The sequence below is a fragment of the Camelus dromedarius genome, unplaced genomic scaffold (assembly GCF_036321535.1).
Source record: "Camelus dromedarius isolate mCamDro1 unplaced genomic scaffold, mCamDro1.pat HAP1_SCAFFOLD_4, whole genome shotgun sequence".
NCBI classification, from domain to species: domain Eukaryota; kingdom Metazoa; phylum Chordata; class Mammalia; order Artiodactyla; family Camelidae; genus Camelus; species Camelus dromedarius.
The window spans coordinates 678,494-702,375 of record NW_026989783.1 but is presented as its reverse complement, the minus strand read 5'-3'; the positions used below and the strand labels follow the sequence as shown (position 1 = coordinate 702,375).

Genomic DNA, 23,882 nt, shown 5'->3' with positions numbered 1-23,882 from the left:
GGGTGGTTCTGCTCATTGACGGGGGTTGGCCAGAAACAGAAAATGACAGCCTCAAAGGAGCCTGGGATTTGTCAGTTATGTTTTGTCAGTACTGTAGAGTTCAAACTCTTTCACAGTATCTCTCCATCTGAGGCGGCAGCGTGCTCTCTTACCAGAATCAGGAGCTCAGGACCACAGGGTGGTGCGGGCTGAATGCACTGCCGTCAAGACAGCTGTGCTAGTCACTGCAGGTGTGGTTCTTTTACATACGGCATTTCATGTTCTTTACTAGAATGTTTCAACAGGGAGTTAATTAACTGAGTCAATTCACATTTAATAAATATGATGCTTTGTTGAAAAGACAGTTATAGGCAGAATATAAGCTGTGAAGAGTTTAAAAACGGTTTCATTACTGAAATTTCTGTAGGGAAGATACACAGTTTATCTTATTTATTCCTCTCTTTTAAAGTAACAAAGAAACAAGACAGAAAATGCAAAGGATGGTTTCTGTCCTTCCTCTCCGCTTGCAGGTGCCCTCACCTCCAGTAGCATCCATCCAGACACCAGCACTGACACTGGCCGTGCTCAGAACTGCCTCAGACCTGAAGACACAACTGACAAATAGAAGGGGGCCACGCCCTGTTACAGCAGGTGCTCTCACTTTGTGGGTCCTTATGTAACTGCACGATGTTAATCAGGATCGCCCGTTCTACATTGTGTAGCGCTGCGGCGGTGTCTCCTAGTTACTTGTTTCTGTAAGTATTCATGTATTATTCCCCACTGCGTGGTACTACACGTCTAAAAATGCTTTTTTCAGATGAAAAATAATTTGCATTTAATATAATAAGTCTGAAAAAAGGGGCAAAATAGTCTATCCTGGTCCCGCTACTCAGAGATAATAATTAACAATTTAACATTTATTTTCTATTCTTTTCGTCAGTGTGTATCAGCTCTGTCATAAAAACCAGTGAGCACTCTGTCCCTGTTTACTGTGCGGAGATCTCCATTTTCCATTCGGCTTATTACATGTTTTTCTACAATATTCTATCTCCCCTGGCATGATTTTTAATGACCAGTGTAGCATTCTGTCTTAAGGAATGCATCGTCCATTTTACTTCGGACTTAAATAAACTTTTAAATTCCAAGTATACTTAACTGAAATACTGAAAAGAGAACTGTGGTGGTACAGGAAGGCCCCTAACTCCCTTCCCATTATTTCCTGAGAGTAAAAGCTGTGGAAAATTTGGTATATATATTTCATGACCTTTAGGCCTATGAGATACATATATATACACATATGAGGAATCAATGTATAGGTGTGTGTATATATGATTTATTTAAAAATGAGACCATACTATATGTTTTTCTGCAGCTCGCTTTATTCACTCAGGGGTATATCATAGACGTCCTCCCACTCCAGACTCACCCGGTCCTTTCAGATAGATTGGAGGGGTCTCCTGATGTGCGGGTGTCGTCTCTTGTCCACGGACACATTTGGTGGGAGAGTGCTGTGGACAAGGCCCTGGACCACGGCGAAACGCCGGCTCCCTCAGCGCCCGCAGCTCGCCTTGATTTAACGTAACATTGTCTTAATGGTGGACAGTTAAGTTTTCTCCACTTTCCACTGTCAGAAAGAATGTTTGACTTGCATCCTTCTTGTACAGACATTCCTGTGATCTTGTATGTATATTCCTTTAGTTAAGGCTTCTGGAAATTTAGTCCCTGGATGTGACACTTACATTCATCACAGACTCCTTTCAAGTGACTCTAGAATTTCCTTCTCCATTGGGGAATGAAAAAATGCACAATTACTTATGTAACCAATTCTCTATCGCTGGATATGATTTCACTTCAGTTTTTCTTCCCACCTTTGTAAACAGTGCTGTGTAAATGTCCTGATGGATACATCTGTTTGGACTGATTGTTTTTTTCTAAAGGAAACGATTCCTAGAAGTGGAGTTGAGTCAGTGTGTATGTACGTTTTTCAGAGTTTACATATCCATTGATATGTCATCCTCTGAAAAAGTCGCTCATGATTTGTTCTCCCACAGATGGACACTAAGTAGAATATCTTAAAAATATTCGCCAATATGATAAGCAAAAGTGCTTTTTCATTGTTTTAGTTTGCATTTGATGACCAGTGAAGTTTTGAGCTTTTTTCACTCATTAGCCTTTTGAATTTTTTAAAATGAATGATTCATTTTTTCCTTTGCAAACATTTAAGTGAGGGAGCTCCTTGTTGCTTTGTGACAGCTCTTTGTATGTTATGAAAATTTACTTCGTGACTTCATCAACATGTATCACAGAGCTTTTTCTTGTCATTTCTTTCCTTTCATTTTGTTCAGAAAGTTTTTTATTCTTGTTGTGGCTCAAACTACTCTTAAGATAGTAAATGTCTTCCTTATGGGTTTTATCTTTGACATTCTTAGAAATACTTCCTTATAATGGAATAAATCTCTTCTGTAGGTTTTTTTAATCTCTAAGGTGGTGATTATAATAGTACTTGTTATACTGAGGAGAAGTTGAGTTAATAAGAGCAAAGGGTTGTATTTGCTGTTATTAGTACTTTTTAATATTTACATCACTATGTGCAATTTATCTTGTGGTCATTATGACAGGAATAGAATTTATTCTTTCTAGGTGATTCTGATTGTCCCAGGACAATTATTGAATTCATACTTTTCTCTTTGATTTGAAATCCCACCTGTACAAAATAATTACATACACTAGAGTCTCTTTTTGAACTCATGGTTCCTTTCTGTCAATCTCCCTTCCTTACTCCAGCACCATATCTTACATATTGTAAAAATTTATTTAATCACTGGCAGTCTGATTTTTTTTTGATTCTTTTCTTCCATCCCAAATTTTCCTGTCTACTATTATGACTTTATTATTCCTGAAGAGTTCCAAAATATTTTGTTCAAGTTAAAAAAAATCAGATTGGAATTTTCATGGGAGTTTTTAGTAAGTTTTGAATTATTCTTAGGAGAACTTACATCTTTACAAAACTGCTTTCCTCCATGCAATATGTTTATGTCTCTACATTCATACCTCTTACTTTAACACTCAGTATAGTCCTGAAGTTTCTCCATTTAGAACATGGGCATTATTTTTGAATTTATTCGTTTATTGTTTATGTTTTTGTTAATTTTGTGAGAATTTTTTGCTATTATATATTTAAATGCTTAAAACTGACATTTAGTAAGGAAGATTCGGTTTGTCAATACTCAATTTGTAACTTGTCATTTAAAATTGTAAGTATTAAGCACTTGTTCCAGAATCCTTTCTTTTCTGTTTTTAAAAATTTGTTTCCAAGATTCTCAAAATGGTCATAGCTAAGTAGTAGTATAGGTGGGGAGACAGATGGAGAGAGGTAGTGTGGCTCATGTACAGACTGTGAGCAGTTTCATGGCTGCCTTTAGGCTGGAGAAGCCGCAGAAGAGCCCAGGTTAGACCGGGGGTGGCTTTGTATGCACTTGAAAGCCAGCTCTCCTGCCTGTATGGTGAAGCCTGGTGGGCGTGGCATGTAGATGATCAAGGTCCGATGGAAGTCATTGGCTGCACAGAGCACTGTGTCTGTGAGAACTGGCTAACATTACCATGGGTAATGCTTGGCGCCAGGAACACTGCAGGGGAGCTGGGGAGCCTGTGTGTTAAGGATTTTCCAGTCCTGGGAGTGGGAAGAGCAGACTCTGCATTCTGATCTGAGTTTGAATTCATCCTCTTTAGTTTACTGGTCCTCTGACTTTTGTCAAGTTATACATCCTCTTTGAACTCCTGTTTACTTGTCTCTCAAAACAGGAGAATTACAGCCTGCTGCTAGAGTGTTTGATCAGGGTAAATGATTTGTGTCTATAAGATGCCACGTACAGTCACAATCTCAGTGAGAAATGGGCTGTCACCTCTTCTTCTGCAACTCAGTGCTCCATAAGACAACGGGGGAAATCCAGTCCCTAATTTGTGTGTGATGCAATGAGGAACAAATTTAACGTCTTGCCTTTCCCTAGCAGTATTCTTACTTCTTTGCTTCACTTACCTCTTTCCTCCTTTACTCTCCCCTTTCACCTCCTCCACCAAAAGAGACTGATTCTGTCTCAGAACACTACATTCAAATTACTTTAAATGTTGGCTCATCCCCATGAAATTACAGTGAAATTAAAAATAATCTGTACACGTCCCAGACATGATTATATTTGATTTATACACACACACACACACACACACACACACACACACAATCAGGATGCCTCCCGTTTGCTGAAGGAGAAGGACCACTTTTTCTGAGTTTTCATTCACTGAGCGTGAGAGGAAAGTCTCTTAAGCAGAAATTCACCTGGCTTCGTGCATGGCTTTTTAAATTGGATTTCTGCTTTGTGTCCATAGAAATATTCTCCTATTAGAAGAGGGGAAGTGGAGACATAGATATTCTGCTGAGATATTGGTGTCATCATATTTGAGTTGGAAAGGACTTATGACAGCATAGAGTTGTAACTTTTTATGGGTGAGAATCCATGATAGTGTAACTTGGACAAGAACCCGGGTCTTCTGTCTTCGTGTCCACGTGGATGAAGAGGCAACTGGGTGGGGGATGGCAGGGATCCTTCTTGCTTGAGTTCCAGGGTCTTGCTAGTTTTCATTGTTTAGCTGCCTTTAGTTTATGTCCATGTGGCCTCTCATGGGAAGGTCACTATGTCCTGATAGATTGAGTTTCTAATCAGCAAAAAGGTCTGGACCCACTAATGGTTCCCAGAGATTTTCTGCTGACCTGCTGACACTTAATATACATGAGACCTAAGAAATTCCTGGATATAAAATCCTTAATGTTATCATTTGCCCTCGAGTTCCATAGGAATGGAGTGCTGTCTCAGGCTGTCTAAGGCTAGATCTGAACAAAGATAGGGTGATAGGCTGCGCAGCTGGACCCTCCCCAGTCTAATGGGATTTCCACCTTAGTTTTTAGAATCAGGCAGATTAGTTCAAATCTTGCCTTTACCATTTATTAGCTTTGTGACCTTGAGGAAGAAACTTTACATTTTGAGGGACCAATTTTCTTTATCTGTAAATAAGTTCAGTATTTATTTTAGGGTTTTTGTTTTAGAATTGAATGAATCAATTCCCTCATTTATTCCTAAAATACAGATCACATGGTTCTATGCTGGTGCCTTAGTAGTTGATTACTAACGGACTCAGCAGTGAGAATGTGGGTGAGGACCCCTGGATAATAGAGCTTATATTCCAGGATATGCTTGTGAAAGACTGGATTGCAGTGGATTTTTAGTAAATGTCCACTCCATTCCTAATCCCCATTGATTGTGTATATATCTTTATAGTAATATATGAACAATTTTTTACTGCAATTTAAGTCTGTGTAGTATTTAAAGTATGTAGCTATAACAAAAATACGTGAAATAAAATGATCTGACTTTTATTTTCTTTTCAATAAGCAAAACAAAATAAAATAGAAAAGAAAAGAAAAAGTTTTGAAGGAGTAGAAATAATTTTATTTCCGTGGAATCAATTCCCTATGTTAGGTTTTTCGGTTGTGTTCTTAAACAGCATATAAAATTAGACAGGTTTTGTGTTCAGTGTTGATAGCTGGGTGAGTATAGTTTCTTTTTGTGGTTGTCTTTGATGAATTATTTGCACTAGATCATAAGTAATGTGCATGTTACATATTGGAAACGAGGAAACAGTGGAGACATACTACCTCCAATGCAGTCATTTTGTTACCGAGTCCAAACTCATTCTGCTCACCAAATGACAGGCCAATAAACCGGGAGATGAGGTGTTGGAGCAAGGAATAGTGACTTTATTTGCAAAGCTGGCAGATCCAGAAGATGGCAGACTGATGTCCTGGGGAATCATCTTCCACAAGTCAGAATTGAGTCTTCTTTTATACTAAAAAGGGGCGGGGTTTTGATTGGTTGGTGGAAACTTCTTGCTGTATGAATTGCTTGTCCTTTGAATCCGCTGTTCTTGCAGCTGTCCATGCGGATCAAATCATGTTGCCCCTGTGAAAACTCCAAAAAAAAAAACAAAGGTTATTCTCTATTTTGCAACTTGCCATCTCTACATAAGTGCAGATGAATTAGCATCCTTCAAGATCACGGCCAGGAGAATAGGCTGTCCTGGATATTTCAGTCTAAAGGCAACTTTCTTTTACAAATGGTGCAGAGCTAGCAAGTCTGAGCCTAGAAAACAGGGCACAGGGTTAAAGCCAAAGGAACAGACCTAACATGGGGTCAAAATTGTTCTTTTCTATTACAATTCCCTTTTCTGCTTCATAGATAATTTTAGTAAGAAACATGAGCAATTTTGTATTTTTGCTTCTTAATAACCGATAAGTGGGCCAACTATATTTTTGTGAGCAGAGATGCTGTGCGGGCATAGGGGTCACAGCACACTCTTGTTGGGGGTGGCCGACCCTGAAACATGTCTGATGCCACGTGAGTGTTGGTGAGGGTCCCCCTAGCCAGCGGCACTCTTCAGGAAGTAGCATATGTGCTTTGACTTCTTGAGACCTCATTTTCGGCTGCAGGAAATTTTTTCAGATACTGCGATTGAAAAATCACTCCAGCTGGGGATAATTAGGGAAAAAAGGAAAAGGAAAAGGGTTTGGAGTAGAGTAGAAGAGAAGGACATAAGTTCACGGAGCCTGAGTGCTTGGCAGCGGGGCCTCGGGAGAGAGAGGAGCAGAGGTGGGGAGGGGCCTGACCCCTGAACAGGCTCCTTCACCTGTCCCCGTGCCCAAGCCACATAGCTTCCAATGGGCCTGGGCCACCACTCTGGGCTGGATGTCACCCTGTGCAGAACCTTGAAAATCGAATGTAAGGGGTGGGCAGCACTCACCTAGGGGGTCACTGTGGATTTCAGTCAAGTCCACAGTGCCTTTTCTGGTCATGTGCCTTCACTTGTCCTTTATCTCAGGATCTGAGGAGGAGGAGAAAGGAACTCAGGTAGAGATCCAGGAAGATATCCGACTGTGTTAAGAGAGGACAGACACAGTTACAAGGGGACCGAGGACACTTGCAGCAAAGTAAAATGACTTCACAACTATTGCTTCAGAGCTGCAGGTGTGAGAGAGCCTAAGCCTGTTTCAGAGTGCAGGGGACAAGCGGAAAGGAATGACAAAATTTCCACTGAAAATTGAAATTTTGTTAAATAACCTGCTACTTTTGCTTGTATCACTTGAATGAATGCAGGCATATTTCTGTGGGCATTTATAGGTTCACTCAACCCCACCAGCCCCTCTTGCCCCCATCGGGGATGGGATTTCTCAAGCACAGTGCACCTCCTGTTTCGGTGGGCCACGCTTCGGGTCCTCGCCTGGTGCCGGGCTGCTGCAAGGCACTGAGTCCCTGAGGCACGGCCTGTGATACACGACAGGAACACCTCTGCTATCGACTGAGGGCCTCCTTTTCCCCCTGCAGTGTAAGAATTCCGGTGACTGAGTTAGAAGCATGCTTCCAAGCTGTCCGTGTCCTCGGCATCCAGAAGCGGAGCCTGGAAGCTTCCGAATTTCTCCAGAATGCAGTCTACTTTCACCTTCGGCAGGTGAGTGTATGTCCTTACACAAGTGGAGGAATTACTGCAGTTTTCCTGGAACTTACTCACCACTAGTCCATCTGATTTTTCTGTGCTAGGATTCAGTATGGCCTGCTAAAATATCTGGAGTCAGATCTTGAAACCCTGATGAAGAGGATTATTTATTTTATTTCACTATATGATAATCTTTTACTTTCAAAATTCAGAATTTTTGGTTCTTTCAGGCATTTTTGGGGGGGTTGGCAAAACAAATTTGCTCTTACCGTCTTTGCGACCTGTTGCTTTGTGCCTCTCACCTGTCTTCTGTCACTTGTGAGGCAGTTCCATTTGTGACCCTGTCCGGGTTGTTCATGTTATACAACATAAAGTCTGTAAAAGTACAGTCCCTTTTACTCCGAAGACATTCCACAAATAACTCATTAAATCTGGGTGTGGTTTTAAGAAGACAGAATCATTAGAACATGTAATTGCAGGTTGCTAGTGCAAAATCCCCAAATCAATAGTCTAGCTCAACATCTAAAATCTTTCTAATCTACCTTGGATTTGTACGGATAAGTGAAGCAATTTGCTAAGAATTGAACACCAGGGTTAGAATACAGCCTGGTGTAGCTCAGCAGGTCCTCCTGAGCCAGCGCTGTGCCAGAGGGCGGGGCCGAGGGAGAGGGCGGGGCTTAGGGAAAGAGGAGGGCCAAGGAGGAGGGGGGTCCTGCCCTCCCTGAGCTGACAGTTTCATGGCAAACACCTTCACCATGTGAAGAACTTGGAGTTTCTTCTAAGAACACTAGGTTTGAAAAGAGTCATAAAAGAACGGGAGTGACAAAATCCAATTTGTGTCAAGTAGGGGAGAGCAGCTGGAAGGCCACGTGGGAGACTCGTGAGTCCAGGTGGGCAGTGTTGGTGGCTTCTACCTGAGCGGTGGGACAGTCAGTGGGACAGTCACCGGGAAAAAACGAACAGATTTTAGGCATGTTTAGATGGTAAAAAGGAAAGGATGAATGATGTCTGTGAAGGTAGGATGGAGTAAGGCCCAGGTTTCTGGGTGGATTAATGAGGTAAATGATGGTCCTGCTGTTCTCTGAGCAGGGAAAGCTGCAGAGGGAGCTTTGGGGGAACCCTGATGAGTTCAGCTGTGGATAAAGTGAAAGGCTGTTAAATGTGTGGTCTGGGAGCTCAGGTGAGAGCCAGTAGCGAGTAGGGGGAGGGGAGAGAGACGTTCAAATCATTTTGTCTTGTGAGCATACAAATAATTATGAGTAATGATACACTTACGCCTCTATATTCTGGATTTAACACCCATTAACATTTTGTTATATTGACTGAAGAGGTTCCTAATATTATTTAATAGAAATAAAATAAATAGAAACAAAATAGTGGAGTTAATAAACATCTTAGAGTTGATGTGTGTCCTTCTATGTATTTTGATACCTCATCTGTTTATAACCATAATCTATAAAAAGTTAACTAGTTTAGCATAAGTGTTAAACAGAGGGACGTGACACACAGTTTTGGGGCTTGAAGCTGATCTTCTCGGGCAAATTATGTAGCCTCTCTGTACCTTTGTTCCATTTTCTGTGACTGCCCCCGGGCCCCTCATCACAGATGATTTCCTAGACTAGATGATGGGAGGGAGGCTGCTGAAGGGAGTAAGAAGTGGCAACTGCTAGGGACACTTAAGAGAGAGACAAAAAGGGATTAAAGTCAATAAACTCAGTACAAACAAATACTCTCAAAAGAGAAAGAATCCTGCAGTGTTTTGAGCCACTTAGCATAAGGGAAACAAAATCACGTGGACCCAAAACTCTTGAGCATGTGAGTATTGTGGGTGGGAATGTGTCATCAGAAAAGGGTTGAGAAAAGGTCTTTTGGTTTCCCTTGACGTTTCCATTAAGGATGGGGAGCAGAAGTGAAAACCCTCAGCTTCAGTGGAAGCTGCTGTTTTGTGTGAAACTGACCAAACTTTGGAGACCAGTCATCAGCGGTGCTGGCAAATGAAGAGATTTCGGGATTGGGTGGGGCACTTGCTGTGACTTCCAGGTGACCTACTGGCTGGGGGCTGTGAGGCGGGCAGTAGGTTTGCAGGGAGACCCGGGCATAATCCCTGGCTCTGAGGCTGCTGGTCTGACTAGCAGACCTGGGCACAGGCAGTCCTAATGGGGCAGCTCGGGATGTGGCCTGGGACACCTGCCGTGCTGAGGGGGAGAAGAGCGCTTCCCTGAGGGGGTGTCCCTGCGGAGAGTGGAAACGTCCTCCTGCAGGGGAGGAAGAGCCTCTGAGCAGGGTGCTGGTTGCACAGGCAAGACCACCCTGAGCACTGAGGGTTTGGGGAGCCGGAAGTCACACAATGGCCCGAGCAGCCTTGTTCCTGAGAAACTAGAGGGAGAAGAGGCTGAAAAGTCAGGCTAGGGTCAGACACTGTGGTGGGTTATGAGTGACAGTAAAGGACTGGTCAGGCAGGCACGAGAGAACCCTGTGGGTGTCCCAGCTGGAGCGTCACGCCAGAGGGTGGAGCTGAGTTATAGACTTTGCCACTTATTAGCTGTGTGACTTTGAGCAAGATCACCCCACCTCTCTATATATACCTTCATCTGTAAAATGACACAGTGACAAGCTCGTGTCATCAGAAGGCTTAGTTTAGCTCTGATCCTCTGTGTCCAGTCCTGTCAGTGCTGCCCTGCAAGTTTCTGCAGTGGCTGCTCTTACCCTGAGATGGGAGGGCATAGAGGGACTTTGTAGCGCCCGAGGGCAGGAAGGGGTTGCTTTAAAAACAGACATGTAGCCGCCTGCAGCTGCAGGCCTGCAGGCAGTTTGGTTGATGGTCCTGGAGAGGACTTTGGAGGCCTTAGCATCATCATAAGACTTGTTTTCCCTTGGGGGCCGGAATTGCCTATGCAGATTAATGTGGAAAATTTGGGCTTCTGGCAAAGCTGTTTTCAGAGATGGTAATATGCATAACATATCGTAGAAAATATAATGCTTTTATTTAATCTGTGGGACTTTGCAGCTGTTGGGAACACCTCTGTTGGCCTGGTCTCCACGGAGGACACTAGGGGTCGGCAGAGCGTTCGGGAGGGCAGGTAGCCTGCAGTGCTGCTGCGGGGTGTTCTCCCGAGTAGAGCACTCTGCTGAGTTGACTCTTCTCTGAGTTTGGTTGCCAGATGAGCAGACAGCAAATTAATGAGTTCTGGTGGGATTGTATAATGACAGAAAGAAAGAGGGACCCGTAGTTTTTCTGGACTAGAACACGCTTTTGGTTCCTGATCCAGTGTGTTCCATTACAGAATTGATGAGTTGTGTCTATTCTGGGACTTGTCGACTGAAAGAAATGTGTAGCCTGAAAGTTTAGAGTTACACTTTATTAGGCGGGAGGACTCGAGGCGGGATGACAGCCTTCAAATCTGTCTGAGGGACTGCTCCCAAGAAGTAGGGGAGGAACTAGGATTATATAGGAGTTTTACAACAAAGACCAGGGAGTTGGAACAATAAAAGATTGCTTGTTATCTAAAGAAATCCAGGCATCTCAAGTTAAAGAATTTAGTGCCTTTGTATGTATCATTTGACCTCACTGGATTCATTCTTTAGACAAGCACCTAGCTATCTAGGGCAATTATCCTGTCTTCTTATTCTCAGTCTGTTCAGAGGGCAGCATTGTGAGTGGCTGTAGAGGCTGGGCTTCAGGTCTGTCCGCACTGGGGGGTGGCGGCAGCCTTGATGACTTGGTTTCAGCATTCTTTGTTTACTGACATGGTTGTAGTATTTTAATTCACATTGTAGTATTTTCATTCACAGACTGATTGTGGATAATCTGGAAACTTGCAAAGGAAACGAGATGGAATTACTGCAGGTACCTTCTACTTTAATAAGCCGTGTGCAAACATAAACATTGAGGAAGCATACATTTGAATTTGGTGGTGTAGGAAAGGGTTTCTGCACATTACAGGAGAACGCAAGGCTGAATATCTCTTCTTTGTTGGCAGGGATGTGGGTCAACCTGTCTTTTCTGTAGCGGTTTCTGAGAGCACTTTATGGTAATTAACAAACATTGACAAACGGTGGCACACTTTGCATTTAAGAGCTGACCTGTGCAATCGTGTATTGGACAGGTGGATTTCATAGGCAAGTGGTGAGGTGGATTGGAGAGAGGTGTAGCCCAGGCCTGGGCTCAGATTCAGGTTTAAATCGCCATTTCCTCACCAAAGGACCTTGGACTAGAGTGTAACCTCCATTAAACTGTTGGTGAATCTGTGAAATATGCATTATAATATTCGTTTCTTCCTGGGTTTGTTGTAAGTTTTAAACAGTATTATAACACACATGAAACACTTAACAGGCACTTAGCAGTGTTCACTGTGTCCTTCCGCCCCGCTTAGCGTGTGTTACAGCCGTAAAGGTAGCATGTGCCTGTTGAGGACGTAGTGGTAGCCCCTTGAATAAGTTGTGAATTTGGTGATTTCCTTTAATCCTTGAAACTCTACGTGCCATTGGCAGTTATTTTCATGAACAGATGAGGAATCTTAGGGTAAAGAAGACGGTGTAATTTGCCCAAAGTCAGACCAAAATTTTGGGTGCAGGGGCCTCTGTTCAGCATGGGCCCCTGGGCTTTCTGCCCTCTCCATTCAGCACCAGAGCCAGACGTGGAGTCGCCTGTCTCCCAGCCCAGAATATCCGGCAGGCAGCAACACAAACCTGGACCTGTTCTGCTTAAGCAAAAACTCCGGAGGGGAGGCAGGTACTAAAGGGATAAATGTAAAAACAGACGACTGCAAACTGTTATCAGCTCAGAGAAGGAAAGGAACACGCCTCGCCGTGCAGAGCTGGGAGCTTTCCCTTCAGGGCTGCTCTGGGGGCGTTCATTTCAGCTAAACAAACTCCGCTCCTGCACCAAGGCATGAAGGCAGGTTGCATGTAACCAGGCTGACTGTGCCTCGTTGATCATATTCATTCCTAATCCAGTGTCAGCTGTCACGGGCACTTACCTAGTAAAGAGATGTCGGCCATAATCATCACGCACTTTGCTTGGTAGTTTTTTTGGCCCCACTTTTGAGATGAGGTAATTGAAGCTGGGGAGTTTGCTGCATGCCCGTGATTACCATGGAAATACCCCTACTGGTCTTTCAACCTAGACTGGTGTGGCTGTTACATCCCAGCCCTGTGAATGGCATCGTGTAGCTTCTACCAAGTGGCCCAAATGACTGACATTGATTTTCTTAATCCGTAGGAAATGGTATGTGACAATAAGAGAAAAGGTGGTAAGAAATTCTTTGGAAAACTAGAACAAAATCCAATAATTCCCCAGCTGGGGTAGCGTACCCAGTGTCACTCATCCCACTCACAGCCTGGCACCTCCTCCCTCCCGACTCCATGTTCAGAAGCCACTCTGAGCCTTCGAAGAACATTTTGCCTCGTGACACTGTTGACTAAGACCTATGACCTCTCTGTCCCTGGTTAACTCTCTCTTCAAGGCCATTTAAATTTTATGCAGGCTCCTCCACTCCGATGTAAGAAAAGACTCTTTAAACTTCTTGATGAAGCTCCTTAATGAAGATCTTGTGAAGGAAACCTAGTCAAAACCTGGGAGGTATGCACACAGTGACTGCATGCAACCTCAGCACTTTGTGAAGTTCAGAATCAGAGGGGTGGGAGACTCAGGAAAGGCTTTTTAAGGTAGAAAGGGGAAAGTGAAAGGATGCAGGCTGTGTGAGACTGAAACATCTCGGTCCCAGCCAGCAAGGCTCCTGCGTTCAGGATGGTGTATGGGGAGTATAGAGTTCTCACAAAGAAAGAAGTGGTGGGATGGGAGGGAGGACAGATAGATTCTTTACTAGGGAAGGAAAAAGTGGGCTGAAAATTTCCTGGTTGAATAAGAGGACTGTGACATGATGTGCTTGCATTTTGGAGATAAGGCTTTTGTGGGGACAGGCCTAGGAGAACGCTCTCTGGCTTGGGATTCAGCACAACAGAGAACCACAGAGAACCGGGCTGACCTCAGGGCCCCTGCTGGGGGAGGGGCTGCCCGCCATTTTGGTCCTGGGGGCTACTTCTGTCCCTTAGCTGGGGCCTCAGAACTCCCTTCACATCCCAGTACTGTTGATACAAGAAAACATATGTGGGGCATGGGAAGGGCTGTGTCCCAGGCTTTGGTTGAGCCCCTGGAATGTGCCCCACCAGACGTGGGTCCTTGGCTTCATGCAGGAAAGGTTTCAAGAGCAAGCCACTGTTGAGTAAAGGTAGATTTATTCACAGAGACACATTGAAAGGCAGGAGAAATGCCACGAGGTGTGGGGGTTGGGTGCTCAGATTAAAAGTAGGTACACACTCCACAGACAAAATGTGGGCCTTTTCTGAAGAGGGAGAGAGAGTGATGACCGCGAGGTGGCGCTGTGTTGCTGGTTTTCATGGGCTTGGTTGTTTTATGTGCTAATAATTAGAAGGAGCAGCCTAAGGGCAAGGGGCTGGGATTCCCAGGGAGTTGGCCATTTCCCACCGTTTGACCTTTTGTGGCTAGCCTTGGGATGGCCATGGTGCCTTGGGGCGTGTTATTCACCATGTTACTATTACAACGGGTGTATAATGAAGCTCAAGATCTGCTAGAAGTAAAATCTCTTCATCCTGAGCCTCAAGGCCTACTGGGGGTTGAATCCTTCACCATTTTGATGTTAATTGCTGTGGCCTTCATTGAATGGCTGTGCTCTGGCCCCTTCCATCCTGTCTCACTGTGTTGACACAGAGAGAGCAAAGGCCGGGCCCTGCCTGTGCTCCTGCATTTAACAGGGTGAGGGGTGGGGTGTGCTGAAGATGACTCTGAGTGGTGAGAAGGTTGTTTCAGATTTTCCCACGTGGGACATGGGGACGTGCCAGCAGCCACCGCAGATTTATCTCACGGGCATTATCGCTTGTGTCACTCATCTTTTTCTATTTTTCTTTCTTTTTTTTTTTTCAAGTATTTAATCTAAATTTAACATCAGGTTTTCTTAGGAAAGAAATTTCTCTTTTTCTTTTCATTGGGGCTCTTTTGGGGGGGTAGGTAATTAGGTGTATTTATCTGTTAGAGGAGGCCCTGGCGGTTGAACCCGGGACCCCGTGCACGCTAAGAACACGCTCTACCACTGAGCTCTACCACCCGCCCCATCATCTTTTACTTTTTGCTTTAGCTGCCAAGAATCTTACGGCTGAATTTCTAGTCGGCCTTTAACACTTACCCTGACTTCATGGCATTCGTTTTTATGAGTTTACTTCCCCCTGGTTTCATTTAAGTATTGAATCTCCATTTTCTCTTCACTCTAACTTTTGTCTTTTTGTTGTTATGGTTGTTAAGCTGTGTTAAAAATTGTTTAATTTCTCTTTTAGCAGGAGGCTGAAAGTAAATAATTATGTAAACAAACTTATCACACTTAAATGTTTTATACTTTCTAAGCTGTTTATTAGTTACTTAAAAACTGAATTGAATACTGAAGTGATAACATTTTAAAATTATTTTTTAACATTTTATAAAAGTATAGCTGATTTACAATATGATATGTTTCAGGTGTACAATAGTTGCACAATTTTTATTGTTATGCTCCATTTATAGTTATTGTAAAACATTGGCTATATTCCCTGTGTCGTAAGATCCATCCCTGTAGCGTGTTTATGTTAGATGGAGCAGTTTGTATAAGAAAGTTGGGTAATACAAAGTCTGGGGCGTGGCTCTGTCTAACCCATGTTCCCGGTCACCCTTCCTGTCAGAGCCCAGGCCCTCACTCCTGTCTGCAGGGGAGCAACTGGAGGCAGCCCTCATCAGCGCTGGCACCACCCTCTGAGTGGCAGTGACAGCAGTGACTGTGTTTGGATGTGCAAAGTGTTGTTCCAGGAGCTTTACATGCATTTCTGCATTTAATAATTAAAGCCCTCCTTTGAGGAATCATTTTAGGTTTTTAATGAATAATACATTTTATTTTGATTTTGAGAGTTCAAACTTCCAGAAAATTTACTGGAATAGTACAATAAAGGCTTAGATACAGTTCACCTAAAAGGGCACTGTTTGCCCTTTTGTGTCTGGCTTATTTTAGTATAAACTTTCAAGGTTCATCCATGTTGTAGCCTCAGTCAGTACTTTATTCTTTTGGTTTTATAATATCCTTTTTCTTTTTTTTTCGTTTTTTCTCTATTTAAAAATATTTTCATTGAATTCTAGTCAGTTTATAATGTTGCGTCAGTTTATAATTTTGCATCAGTTTCTTGTGTACAGCACAACACTTCATTTATATAGGAACATACATGTATTCATTTTCATATTCTTTTTCAACATAAGTTACTATAAGTTATTAAATATATTCTCCTGTGCTATACAGTATAAACTTGTTGTTTACTCTATACATACTCAGTATCTGCAAATCTTGAACTCCCAATTTATTTCTTCCCACAACCTCTCCCTTCTGGTAACCATAGTTTGGTTTCTATGTCTGTGTGTCTGTTTCTGTTCTGTAGATAAGTTTATCTTTTTGTTTGTTTGTTTTTTTAGATTCCACATGTGAGCGATCTCATATGGTATTTTTCTTTCTCTTTCTGGCTTACTTCACTTAGAATGACATTCTCCACGTCCATTCATGTTTCTACAAATGGCATTATTTTATTATTTTTTTATGGCTGAATAGTAGTCTATTGTACAAATATACTACAACCTCTTTATCCAGTCATCTGTCAGTGGACATTTAGGTTGTTTCCATGTCTTGCTATTGTAAATAGTGCTGCTGTGAATATTGGGGTGTAGGTATCTTTTTGAATTACGGTTCCTTCTGGATATATGCCCAGGAGTGGGATTGCTGGGTCATATGGGAGGTCAATGTTTTGTCTTTTGAGGAACCTCTGTACTGTTTTCCACAATGGCTCCACCAAACTGCAACCACAGTGTAGTAGAGTTCCCTATTCTCCACAGCCTCTCCAGCATTTATTGTTTGTGAACTTCTGAATGATGCCTATTCTGACTGGTGAGATGTGATATTTGATTGCAGTTTTGATTTGCATTTCTCTGATAATGATATTGAGCATTTTTTCATGTGCCTATTGGCCATTTGTATGTCTTCATTGGAGAAAAGCTTCTTTAGGCCTTCTGCCCATTTTTGAATTGAATTGTTTGTTTTTCTTTCTTATCAAGTGTAAAAGGTGTTATATATTCTGGGAATTAAGCCCTTGTCAGTCTCATTTATTTCAACTATTTTCTCCCATTTCATAGGTTGTCTTTTAGTTTTGCTTACTGTTTCCTTTGCTGTGCAAAACCTTGTAAGTTTAATTACATCCCACTTGTATATTTTTGCTTGTATTTCTATTGCTTGAGTAGACTGCTCTAGGAGAACATTGCTGAGATGTATGTCAGATATTTTGCCTATGTTTTCTTCTAAGAGGTTTATAGTGTCTTGTATACATGTTTAAGTCTTTAACCCATTTTGAATTTATTTTTGTTTATGCTGTGAGGGAGTAGTCTAACTTCATTCATTTACATGCAGCTGTCCAGTTTTCCCTACACCATTTGCTGAAGAGGCTGTCTTTACTCCATTGTATGTTCTCACCTCCTTTGTCAAAGATTCAATGACCAAAAGTTTGTGGGCCTATTCTTGGTAATTTTGTTTATCCGTTCATTGATGGATGGATATTGTTTGTAACCTTTGGCTACTCTGAATGATACTGCCATGAATATTGATGTGCAAGTTTTTGTGAGAATATGTTTTCATTCTGTTGGCTGTAGAGTTGGCCCGCCATATCTGTAATTTCCACTTCATGGATCCAGATGGCTGATTGTAAAGGGACTCGAACATCCTTGGATTATGTTATCCAGGGTGGGGGGTTCCTGAAACCAACCCCCCGAGGATACTGAGGGATGACTCTACATGTAGGAGTGGAATTGCTGAGCCATATAACTCTAACCTTTTGAGGAAACACCAGACTTCTCCAAAGAAGCTGCACCATTGTCCCTTTCCACTGGCCGCAAATGAGGTATCTCTGCCTCCTCAACGACACTTGTTATTGTCCATGATTTGATTAAAACCGTCCTAGTGGGTGTAAAATGAGAACTCATTTTGATTTTGATTTGGCTAGTGATGCTGAGCTTCTTTTCATGTGCTTATCGGCCATTTGTGTATTTATTTAAATCCTTGGCAAATTTAAACATTGGGTCGATTTTGTTTGTATTGTTCAGTTGTAAGCATTTTTTATATATCCTGAATACTAGTCTCTTCTTAGATACATGCTTTGCAAAATTTTTCTCCTATTCTGCATATTGTCCTTTCACTTTAGTTTTTTTAAGCATTAAAACAATTTCTTTACAGGGGAGGTAATTAGATGTATTGATTTATTTTATTTTTCTTGCTAAGCATACACTCTGTCACTTGATATACCCCCTTCCCCTGTCATTTCACTTTCTTGATGATGTAATTTGTAACAAAAAGTTTTAACTTTGATGAAGTCCAGTTTATCTGCTTTTTTCTTCTATCACTTGTGCTCTTCGTATTGTATCTAGGAAACCAAAGCCTATCCTAGGACCACAAAGATTTATAATGTGTCTTCTTTTAGAAAGTTTATAGGTTTAGTTTTTACGTTTCTGTCTGTGATCAATTTTGAATTAATTTTTATTTATTTAAAATATGGGGGTCCAGATTCCAGATTCATTCTTTTGCCTGCAGATACTAAGCACTCCCTGCACCATTTGTTGAATAGACTATTCTTTCAATGGAGTGTTGTTGACACCCTTGTGGAAAACTGACTGTAAATGTAAGTTTTCCCCCTGGGTTTTTATTATGTCTCATAGATTTATTTATCCAAACTTATGCCAGTACCATTCTGACTTAGTACTATAGCTTTTTAGTACACTTTAAAGTGAGTCCTCCAACTTTGCTCTGCTTTTTCAAGATTGTTTTGGCTGACCTGGGCCCCTTGCACTTCCATATGAATTTTGGGATCACTTTTTCAATTTTTGCAAAGAAGTCAGCTGGAATATTGATAAGGATTCCACTGAATTTGTAACTCACTTTGGGGAGTCTTAACATTTTTAACAATATTGTCTACCATTCCATGAACATGGGATGTGTTCCATATATGTAGATCTTTTAAGTATTATTTCGGTGATACATCAAAATATTCAATGTACAAATCTTGTAAATTTTTGTTAAATGTATCTCTCATTTTATTTTTAATGCTGTTGTAAATGGAAAGGCTGAGCTTCTTGAGGGTAGGACTATATATTAATTTGTTTATTTCTAGGATTTCTACACAGCAAATACTCTAGGTTTATATTTGCTACATAAATCTATCCACAACTCTTCCCACCCCCATGTTATAAGAAACCTAGACCCAGGTTAAGCTACCTGAACACCTGTGTGGAAGTGAGAATTGAGACCCTTGGTTGGGGCTTTGTGGAGATGATACTGAGAGCTTATTTAGGATGGCTTCATCTTAAATTCCTTTAAACAACACTTTTGGTGTAGTCAGATACATTAAGATCATGCCCTTTTGATGTGCAGAGGAGCTAAGACTATCATTTTCAAATAATTTCTAGTGAGAGTGTTGTACTTGAAATCAAATTTGCATCAATCTTTGAAGATATATGTTTCAGGAATTTTGACTAAAGAACTCCTGTCTTTATTCCTTAATGACAACTAAATTCTCAAGCAACATGTAAGAGTTTGAGCAAACTGCCCCAGCCCCGTAGTGCTGGTTGGCTGCAGCTGTAACTGGAGTCAGTGCTTACCTCTACCAGCACGCTTGGGCTGATCTGCTCAAAGGTGTTCGTCCAAATGTTTGTCTGTAGTCTGTTGGACAAAGCCATAAAACATTAAGTTAAGGTTGCTGGAATGCAATATATTCCTATTAATATTAAGTAAGCACATATTGAGTGCTTACTGTATGTTGGGAATTGTCCCTCAGCCTCACATGTATATTATTTCACTTAAAACTTCATATATTTCCTTGTTATTCTCACTTTACAGATAAGGAGACTGAGAATTAGGTCTTCTGTATTTTGGATGGAGCTCATTATCAATGACAGGAAGTTGTAAGGAAAAAGATATTGATTCATCCTGAGAAAATATTTTTCTGATCGTCAGCAGTGAAGAGGGTGAACACTGAAGAAGGTGATCATTGTTTGAGTGAGACGAGTCCCGGGTTGTACGGAGTCAGCATCCCTGTCCTGGACACGGCACGTGTAGATCTGTGTGGTGGGTGAGGCGGCGAGGCCGCGCAGGGAACGTGGATGCCGGGCCATTGGGCTGTGCTCAGGCCCAGTGGGGCTTTCTCCTAAGGGCAGTGGACCGTCATTGACAGATCTTAAGTAGGGGAGAGGGGTGCTCTCGTAGATCACTTTTGTCTTGTAGAATGCTTAGAAACATTTAGAAGGCTCTGCAGGAGGTGATGTGATGAGTCAGATTAGGGTGGCTGCCAGGTGCAGGAGTGTAGAATTTTCAAGTGGTTTTCAGTCCCAGTTTTGTGGCTGAGTAGCTGTGTCACTTTGGATGATGCACTCAAGGAAGTAAACAATTTATCTAATCAATTGAAGAAGTGATATACCGACCTCCCAGGACTGCTCTGGCGATCCAGTGAGATAACGTGTGCACAGTGTGCAGCATGGACCCCAGCACACAGTCAGTGCTGAGTGAGTGCCAGTGAGTACCTGGTAGGTCAGGTGTGGGTGGTGGGACTCGGTGACTGAGGAAATCTGGGCCCTGAAGGTGGGGTCCAGTCACATCTGTGAGTGATGGGCCTGAGCTGGGAGAGGCAGGGAGACCTTGCCCCCCGACCAGGGGCCCTGGGTAGGATGGCTATGGGAGGAGCACCGTGAAGTCAGCTCTTTGCAGGTGGAGCTCGAGTTGCCTTTGAGACATCTAAGTGCATTGTCATGAGCTCAAAGAGGAGGTCTGGGCCCGGGCCGTGAATTTTCCTATAATCTTAATCCCTGAGGACGGCGAGGTATTGATCACAGAACGTGAAGACATACTTTACAGGACAAGTGAATAGTAGTATCATCTCTGTCATCAAAGCTCACATCTCTTTATTCATCACAAGTTTGCTATTGGGTACTTACAGAGCTCACTTCACCGCCATCCCCTGGGCTCAGGCTCCACAGTAAAGAGCTGGTGAGCCTCCCTCTTTTCCAGAAGAAGACACATTTAGCTGGTAGAATTCTGTACCTCTCCAGACTTAGAATTTTAGTTTGTTGTTTTAATTCTATTTTCTGTTAGCCATCTCCTGACAGGAGAGACGTTTTACCTCATGGACATATTTCAATTAGCTGTTACTGAGAATTGTTGATCTGATCCATAGTGTAAGTATTATATTAACCTTGTAGAGTATTTATCATTTTTCTGTCTTTGCCCTTTAATTTTGTATGCCCCTTCAAGTCTCTATCCTATTTGGGGCCTTATTTTTTTTAATTAAAAAATGTCTATTTGCAGTTAAGAAAAGAAAAGAAAAGAAAAAATACACATGATAGCTAAACTTAGAAAATATCTAGTGTGTTTTCTGTCTCGGCAACGGAGGGTTCTAGAAACTCGTGAAAACCTTCATTACACAAGTTTCTTAAAATGCTGATTAAGAAATAAAACCTTCCTTCTTCATCTTTCAAGCTGCACAGCTAATTGTGAAGAAAGTGAGGGGAAATCCTCAGAAGCCAAGACAAACCAGAAAGCAGGGATTCTGGGTGATATGCGAGCCTTAGAAGCCCTGGGGTGCCTGTTGGCTCCTGTACTGAGTTTCAGTTGCCTTGACAGGAGGGCAGGATGTGAGCCCGAGTCTTCTCACACTGGGAGTTGGATGACTGATCATATGTAAGGCCAAACCCATCCCGAGAAGCATGGTTTACTAAAGGGTTAACTATGAAAAAAAATTCCTCAAGGTAAGACAGTAAGGAAAGTCAATTTTTTTGGAAGAGGGGAAAAATAACAAATCCAAAGTAAGGATATAGTTTAAAGCTCTTCTGGCATGAGAGTGACCACAAACTCCTGGCAGAGAATCACAGCTACTCCTGGAATGAGAAGCTGTGGTTTGAATGAATCAGTGAGCAGCCATTCCGAAAAAGGCCTCCCGAGTCTTGAGGATCAAGATACTTGACTGCAAACACCTGTCTTCCAAGGTCTCAATCAAATAACCAGAAAGGTTTTAAAGGAAAGAAGCCATAATCATAGTTCTATTTCTTAACATTACTTTATGCTAGGAATTCAGAGGTGACTATGGAGTTGTCTCCTCTTTTATGGACCTTACCTTCTCTTTGGGGAGACAAACTGACATAGTTGGGGAGCTTGGTGGAGGGAGGTGATAGTCTGTTGCAATTAGCCAGGAGAGGAGATTAAGAAAGCAGTGAAGAGTGGGTGAACTTTTTAGCTAATGACATTCTTGTTCTGCTGGCCCTTAATTGCAGGCTCAATGAGCAGTCACTGGAGGGAATAGATCTTACGGAGGATGGACTTAGCTCAGGCCTCTTTAGAATGGACAAGTGAACCTGGAGAAAGACAGTCAAATCTGTAAAGACATTAAAGTTCACTTGAACGTGCTCCATCCCTGAGCCAAAGATAGGACAAATATGCAGCACTTCTTAAGGACAGAGGAGTGGTTTTTAAGGTTCCCCAAGAATGAAGCCCAGGGAACCGAGATGGCCAGTTGTCAAACTGTGACTTTGCTCTTTGGACGGTGTACCCACCAAGGTTATTGGCCTTTTATACATTTCCATTTCTCTTTAAAACATGTCAGGTGATGAGGACGTGGGCACAAGTGTTTGACATCTTGTCGAGGAGACTTTGGGTACCTGCCTAGAAACGCGGGCACGGCTACAGCTGCGTCACACATGTTGCCGCCCATCCCGCTCCCCGGATCCGTGATCACGGCAGAGTGGTTCCTTGTTGACCTGTCCATCTCCTCTGTGACATCATAACCCATGAAAAGACCGGAGAGTATTAACTTGGCTTTGTTAAAGTCAAAGGAACAGATCTAATATGGAGTCAGATTTGTTCTTTCCTATTTCAGTATTGCCATGGAGAAGACAGTTTGGGCAGCTTTTTATAGGGTCCTCGAAGCTTTCTCTCTCAGCCTCTGGGGGCCTCTCTTGAAAACCCTTCATAGCTGTCTGGCCTGCTGGAAAACCACTCCGACTGTTTTGCCCTGAAGATGTGTTCAGTTTATAACTCATCTCTACTCCTTGGAAAACAACTCAATAAAAACTCAGTTGGTTTTCCACCAGCCATGGGCAGGGGTGAGGGATACCTTGTTATTATTTCATAAAATATTAATAATAATAAAAATAGTAGTAATAATAATAATAATAATAATAATAATAATAATAATAATAATAATAATAATAATAAAAGAAGTCTTAAAACAGCACTGGGCACATAGGTGAGAGTCAATAAATGCTTCCTGGCTTAAATCAAAAGTGATGACTCAGTGATTCCATGGCTGCTGTATTTGCTGAGCTAGTTACTCCTTTGCTCCATTACACATTTTTTTAACTGAAAAATAAATACATGCAAATGGTTAAAAAAAATTCAAACAGAGCACAAAAATACACAAATGAAAGAAGTTTTCCCTCATCCTCTCTTCTTTCAGCCCTCCCTGGAGATGCCACTGTTTACTATCCTTTGGGTGCTTTTCCAGATATGCTATGCACGTTCCCACCTATGTATGTAAATTCCTTTAAAGTTTTAGTTAATTTAACTTAAAGGGATTTAAATCCTCAAGTGGCTTCTGCCTGGGTAATAGAACAGAACAGATCTGACTCCATATTAGATCTTTTCCTTTGACTTTAACCCTATGCTCTGTCTCCTAGGCTTCATCATGCTTGTAAAACAATGTTGCTTAGAGCCTGAAATATACAGGAAAACCTATTCTGAAGGCTCTGATCTTTAAGTATATTTAACACATTTTCATTCATAAAAAGATAAGAAATTGCAGAATAGAAAATAACGTTTGTTTTGTTAGAGGTTTACAGAGATTTGACCCAGGCAGATAGCTGCAAGAACAAAGGATTCTAACAAGAAGGAATTCCTACACCAAGAAGATTGCAACAACCAAGCACGTAGGAAAAGAGCCTGAATTCTGACTTGGGGAGATGGTTTTCCAGGACATTAGTTTGCCATCTAGGTCTACAGAAACTTGCTATTCCATGCCCCAACACCTGGTCTCCCAACTTATTGGCCTGTCCTGCACTGAAGAGAATGAATTTGGATTTGGTAGCACTCCTATCTACCTAGCAAGCTGGGCACTGGAACTGAGTGTTATGGAAACAACAGGCCAGCCAAGGAACAATCACCACTCGGAGTGTTGGCGTACTCAGATTTATTATGCCGGCGGGCTCAGAGGGGCTTCTGCTCCGAAGTTCTGAGCACCCACCTCCAAGACATACACAT

General features: G+C 42.1%; 1 protein-coding gene across 1 annotated transcript in view; it reads left to right on the top strand.

The window, feature by feature from the left end:
- Nucleotides 1–23,882, top strand: part of LOC135320640 (trafficking protein particle complex subunit 9-like) — a 119,496-nt gene that overhangs the window by 30,098 nt on the left and 65,516 nt on the right. Inside the window, exons 7-8 of the mRNA XM_064483787.1 lie at nucleotides 510–734; nucleotides 7,410–7,533. Of these exons, the coding sequence (XP_064339857.1) occupies nucleotides 7,440–7,533 (94 nt within the window). The 5' untranslated portion in view covers nucleotides 510–734; nucleotides 7,410–7,439. The remainder of the gene's footprint in view (nucleotides 1–509; nucleotides 735–7,409; nucleotides 7,534–23,882) is intronic.